The sequence below is a fragment of the Onthophagus taurus genome, chromosome 6 (genome assembly GCF_036711975.1).
Source record: "Onthophagus taurus isolate NC chromosome 6, IU_Otau_3.0, whole genome shotgun sequence".
Lineage (NCBI taxonomy): Eukaryota > Metazoa > Arthropoda > Insecta > Coleoptera > Scarabaeidae > Onthophagus > Onthophagus taurus.
The window spans coordinates 27,461,668-27,468,359 of NC_091971.1; the positions used below are offsets into that span (position 1 = coordinate 27,461,668).

The window sequence follows — 6,692 nt, forward strand, 5'->3', positions numbered from 1 at the left end:
TATATACATACATCATGGAAAAAAAATTTGGTTGGTAGAAAAATATAAACAGCAATTATATGTTAATACATTTATTATTTAATTTTTAAAACAAATTTTATGATACAATTATGGTTTAAGAAATTTATATACATACAGATGAACAGATCAGGGTCATCGGTAGGAAATTTTTTACGTTTCAGGTTTCTTGATGAAATCCAATAAATATACAGGGTGAGTTTTACCAATGTCTTTTGCACCCTTATAAATTATGCACATTTTCCTGAGTTCGATGATTTCCTCGTCAGTAATATCTTCAGCGATGCGTCTTGGTAAATAAATGATGAATCCAGCCTCCAACTCAAGTACCACGGACGGCCAAGAACACTTTTTAAGACGTTTCGCGCACTTAATTGGATATGGAGTGTCCGGTTGAAGCTCAGAAATTGACTTTTTCGGTAGGAAATTACACTGACCCAATTGACTGAGACGAGACATGGTTCGTCCCTTGAACAACTGTTTCGTAGATTAATAATAATAAAACGTAACTTGTTAGCTTGCAAATAGCTGCCACACTGAATAAATTATTAAGAACATGTAATTATATGCTTGAAAAAGAGATTGCGGGGAGTGGGGAAATGGGCAATAGAAGTTTCTAGAAGGATGATGTAATTCACACGTTCAATTGCAAAGAAAAAATTAGAAATAACAGGTGTTATTGTCGTATAAAATGTAAATTCAGCAGTTTTTATTAACATTAAATTACCACGGTTAAGTAAAGTTCGATGTATCACGTCGGCAGAGGTGTTAAATAACAAAAGTTATGTACGTGAAAAATACATTTAAGTAAAAGAAGGAAAAGGTTTCGGCGGCTCAGTGGTGGTGTAAATTAACGAAATATATAATACAGACTTATTTAATTGAATTTTGCGCGAATTGAACTGATAGCTGCAAGGTGAAATATATAAATACTTTAAAAGCAATAAACCACTGAACCATCGAAACCTTTTCAATTTAATATTAAAAAATGATGAAATACATAAAACTTACTTATTTAATTGAATTTATGCGGATTGAATTGAGGGTGAAATACAAACAACAGAATGATGTGTTTAAGAAATACATTTATTATTATTTAATTTTTAAGTATACATAACTTTTATTATACAATTACATTTTAAAAAATATATATCCATACATATGAACATCAGGGTCATCGGTCGGAAATTTTTTTACGTTTCATAAGTAAAACGTAAATTTTATAAAACTATTAGTTAACATAAGTATGAACAATAGGGTATCAGATTACATATTAGATTTCTTGAAAAACAAATTTCTAGAAATAACAGGTGTTATTGCTATATAAAATGCGAATTAAGCGGTTTTTATTATTAAATCACCGAGGTTAAGTAAAGTTCATTGAACCTCACCAACACTTGTTTCAACTTGTTTAAACTTGTTTGAACTTGTTTAAATTAACATAAATATAATTTTTTAACGAATAATAAAACTACAATCAATTTTTTTAAATTATTATTTATATTTACAACTTAAATACAAGTAACATTATTTTGATTACATACAAATTTTTTTAAAATTAATACATTGTTTTGTGAACATACTGCTGGAGAGCCGGTGTGGAACCAACATTGATTGGTGGTTGAATTTAATTTAGTCTTATCCTCTTCAGCAAATTCTAACACAATATCCGTTAGTATTGATTTGCTGTTACATGTTTCCAAAAACTGCTTCTTTTGATTTCCCTTAACAAATATTTGATCGTAGGAGGAAATTAAGGTATCAATTACATTTAAACCTTCTAATTGATTTATCCACCCATCACTATATAACAACCTGTGATGGTTACGTTCCAAATATCTCACTGATCGTTGATCTCGAACGTTTAATTGTTGGAATGGTACACTAGCTTTCAAGTGTAAATGTATTATGCAGTCGGTGGTGATATCCAGAAGAGTAAATTCTTTAACTTCGAATTTAGAATTGATGTAAAACCCCTGAACGTCTACAACCGCGATTTTGAACTTCATATTGTAAACTAACATATGACCTCATGTGTAATTTAATTTATAATTACAGATACCTCCCCACTCAAAGGCTTGTACGTATACATGGATTCTTGAAGTAGTATACAGTATGCTTTTGTATCAGGCGGAAAATCTTTACCGCTTTGAATTTCGATGCGCACCTCACATGATGCGGATGGAGCGGCTTCTTCATCGTTATTCTTAGTGGTATCCACCACGAATAAAGGTCTCTTTTTAAAGCTTGCGAAATCCATAATCGGTTGTTTTCGAGATGTTTCCCAAATATACGGTTGAAATTCGGTATACATTTTATATAGTTCAACATAATTTTCTTTCGCAAACTCCAAATTCATCGACTCGAATGGATAGCAGTATGAGTTTAGATATACTTTAAGATCTATAATGTTCAAGTGATCGAAAAGTGTACAATCTGAATTCGGCTGATCCTTTCGATTGGTTTGGAATGCAACTATAACGTATTGAGGTCTACCTCTGTTAGTTGTTGACGTGACCGACCAAATCTCTTTATTTCCCTTTCTCATTGAAGGCAGCTCATAAAAAGACCACTTCCGAAACGGTACGGGAATGTTTGCGTTTTTATTTAAACCATCTAACAGCTTCATCTTTATAGATGGGCTTGGGTACACATGTTTCGCCAACAATGTAACCGTTTTTACAGTAAACTCTGCGGTGCTAGAATCGGCTTTTGATGTAGATTTATAACAATTGGAGTCTGTACGACTTCTAACAAATCTAAATTTAAAGCGACCTCTCATAACGTGATTATAGTCTCTAAATAATCCGAAAATATGACTTAATGGGATTTGAAACGTGAAATCCTTGTTCACACTAACTGTAGGCAAATTTCCTTCGGGTGGCCATTTTAAACCAGCTATTTCTAAAGATTTGCATTCCACTTCGTTTTGCTGAAGTAGAGTTCGAATCAATGATGTTAAACCAGGTTCACGTACCCGTTCGATTTCAGTACCGTTATGCTCAAATGCGATATACTCAAATAGATATGTTGGTAAGTTGTGCGTTAGTTGGATGGTATCAGTTGGATCGTTTAATTTTTCTTTGTAATCCCCCTCAATACGTATATAACTTTCGAAGAACGAAAATAAAACATCTTCTTGGTTCAGTTCAATGGTGAATATATCATTGTTTTGAAAAGAATTTGTGGATGGATGATAACTATGCACTTCTTCTCTAGCGATCGAATTATCCACGGGTTCGCGGTATATATTTAACTTTTGTGTGGACATGATAACCCAACTGCTCGAGAAAACGTCTGTTGTCCGCTCGCAATGAAGTCTCTCTTTTAACTGATCTAGATGTTCTCTTTCCACCTGAGTTATAATGTTTTCTTTTGATAGATGATCGCTGTTGAGGTTCGGTGGCTTTTAATTGGAACAACAGCCCCATTATGAAGTTCGTTTTAATTCCAATCTAATAACAATTTCTTCTCCACGAAAGTTTACCAATTTACCACGCTGATCAAGTAATCTTAGTGTAATGTTCGATATCGGACGATCGGTGTCCACTGGCAAATAAATGGGGTTCCTTGGCTCTATATTTATACTGAAACCAGGATCCACAGTTGGAGCGAATTCATATAGCGTGTGAGATAATTTGTTATTGTAATACGAGCCGGAAATTATATTACATTCCACTCGAACGGATGTCACACGTATTATATTTACCGGAAGATCTGATTTATGCTTTATCGATACATCTAGTTTACGATTGGAAAACCCCAATATAGAAGCTATCGTATTTGGTTGAGAGAAATCTATCTCAAAATAATCACTTTTTATTTCACACTGTAAGGTGTTATTGTTAGCCTTAAGTGAAAAAAAATTTTCAGGATCATCAACCGTATTCAATCCGATACGACGTAAAATCTGTTTTTGTAAAAATTTCTCAATGTCCGTTATTTCATATGCACCAGTAGGAATTTTGATTTCCTGTGGTAATGCCCCCTCGTCTATAGTCGATTGTCGGCTTTTATTAATGGGGAATTTTTCGGTAAAGTAAAATTTATCGTTTACTCCTTGTTCAATGTTTGGTATACTGTTATACGTATAGAATCCAATAAGACCAAGCGAGTAACTCGAGTTATGGTCTAATTCTATAGGCGGATAATAGTCTTCGGAGATTTCGCTTTTTGTACTGACCAGTGTGAACGTCTGTGACATTTTCACTCAAATGAGTTATTTCTTATGTTAAGTAGGAAATTTATACATAATTGACCGCAGTTATACGGGTTATCCTTTTGAAAATTATCGTGGTTATACTCAATTTGATATTTTTTAAAGTATTTTAAAAGTTCTTTAGGTGGTTTTAGATCTCCATAACTGTCGAAATATAACACCCTATTGCCAATTTTTTTATAGGCTACCCAATGGGTTCCGCTACCTCGGTGATCATCTAAATTTACAACAGCTGACTCATAATATTTAGGACCTTCTTTAGGCAATCCATTTCGCATATACACTCCGCGAAAATTTGGAATTTTAAGTGTTTTAGCGTATTTTATTATATCGAGATTTGTTAGAGGTCTATTAGGTAGCCTAGTTACAAGTTTTTTTGTTGCTTTTTACTTAAATATAAACCCAATCCTTTTTTATACTTTTTAATATAAAGCCCACTTCCGGTTTCGCCAATCGCGATAGCTTCCATCGCCTTATTGTGTCGTTCAGCTTCTTTTAACTTCTCGTTAGCCTCTTGACCACTCTTCACCGCACGATACACACCAGCCGCGCTGCCTGATAACGCTCCGAGAGCTGATAGTCCGGCAAATATGGCTGGTAATATCGGTAGTATACCACCACTTGTAATAGGTAACGGGATTGTACGCGGAATTTTAACTTTTTTCTTTCCACCCGCGGATTTAACAGCTATACGAGCACTTTTCAAAGCTAATCTAGCCGCTTCCCGTAAATTATCTGTTGTTTTGGGTAAATCTTTAGCGATTTGCTTTACCAACACGCTTTTAAATGCTATCGGTTTATTTTTTTTATCTTTTAATCTTTTAATTATTTTTTGTCCCTTATGACCCATTCCCAATTTTCGTTTCACTTTCATAGCGTTTGTAACTAACCAAGCTGATGCTTTTTCCCCCAATGTCGAATCTTTCGCTTTCACTCTCTCCCAAGCGTTTTCCTCCAAACGTCTATCGGCCATGTGACGTTGTTCTAAAGAATTATTTTCCGAGTACGCTATATCGTGTTCTCTACAAGCCCGATCTAATGGATTTATTCCTTTATCACCTCTCGCCAAACGTTTCTTCAATTTTGTTCCTGGTCCACAAAATTGATAGCCTGGAACGTGTAACTCAACGGGTAGTTTATTGATAAGTGTATTAAGTATTCCGCTTCCCCCCGCCGTCGCAGATGTACTATCTCGAGTAAACAGCATACTCAACTGATGCGGTTTACGTTTTCACATCCCTTATATACCCGCACATGAAGATTAAAACTCATTTTAGTTTCATAATGCGTGTAGTGCAACACCCATCTCTCACAATGTCATTAACCGATCTCGATCGGTTAACGATGATGAAACCGATAACCAGTCGTAGGCATGGCGATCTCATACCGAACAGTATACGAGCAATAGTATGCGGTCCGAGCGGATGTGGGAAAACCAACTTGATGTTAAATCTCATTTTCGATAAAAATGGTTTAAATTTTGAAAATATTTATATATACTCAAAATCCTTACATCAACCGAAATATGAATTTTTAGAAATGATTATGAAACAGTTACCCGAAATAGGACTTTATAGATTCATCGATAATGATGCCGTTATAGATCCGTCTGAAGCTAAACAAAACTCAATTTTCATATTTGACGATGTAGCATGTGATAAACAGGATAAGATTCGATCATTTTTCTGTATGGGACGACATAATAATATTGATTCGTTCTACCTTACGCAAACCTATACGCGGATACCTAAACACCTAATACGAGACAATGCAAACGTCTTAATTCTATTCAAACAAGATGAGGTTAATTTAAAATATGTGTATGATGAACACGTTAACACCGACATGAAGTTTGATGTTTTCAAGGACGCTTGTAAACGGTGTTGGAATGATGATAAATATAACCCTATGATTATTATGAAAGATTTTGAAGTAAAGGATGGAAGGTATCGTATAGGAATGGATAAATTTATTTACCCGGACTAAATTATTGCATTGTTATCTGGTATTTGTGAGAGTAAGCATGTCACATAACGATGAAATGACTAAGCGTTCCATACGTGAGAGGGATAAAGCTATAATTAACATAACAAATACTATTAAGAAAAAATATTTAGCGCTTAAACTCGGTCGAGAAAACGATGACCGTCTTATCGCTAAACTACATCAGCCTTTAAGCGATTCATTAAAAGATATGACTAATAAATTAAGTGAAGTGAAACCTTCTTCTTCTGTACATTACCATCACCACTATCAACCTACTGATGATGTCGGTGTTGACGTTAAAACGAAATTTGATGAAACCGATTTTAAAACTCCGGCATTTAGGAAAAAATTAACTTTTCCTGAAAGTGATGATGAATTTAAAACGCCGCCGGATGCAAAACAAAAATTGAAGGCGGAGGATTTACCTATAGAAAATCTACCGAATCAAATTCGGGATTTATATTATACG

The 6,692-nt window shown here is 34.4% G+C and overlaps 1 protein-coding gene across 1 annotated transcript; it reads right to left on the reverse strand.

Moving 5' to 3' along the window:
• Positions 1-2,059: 2,059 nt before the first annotated feature.
• On the reverse strand, positions 2,060-3,289 carry LOC139430157 (uncharacterized). Its single transcript, XM_071196811.1, has one exon. The coding sequence runs from the start codon at positions 3,287-3,289 to the stop codon at positions 2,060-2,062; it is 1,230 nt and encodes a 409-aa protein (XP_071052912.1).
• Between the last annotated feature and the right edge of the window lie 3,403 nt (positions 3,290-6,692).

Coding starts and splice junctions, on each gene's coding strand:
- LOC139430157 (XM_071196811.1), bottom strand. CDS start 3,289: ATGTCCACACAAAAGTTAAATATATACCGCGAACCCGTGGATAATTCG.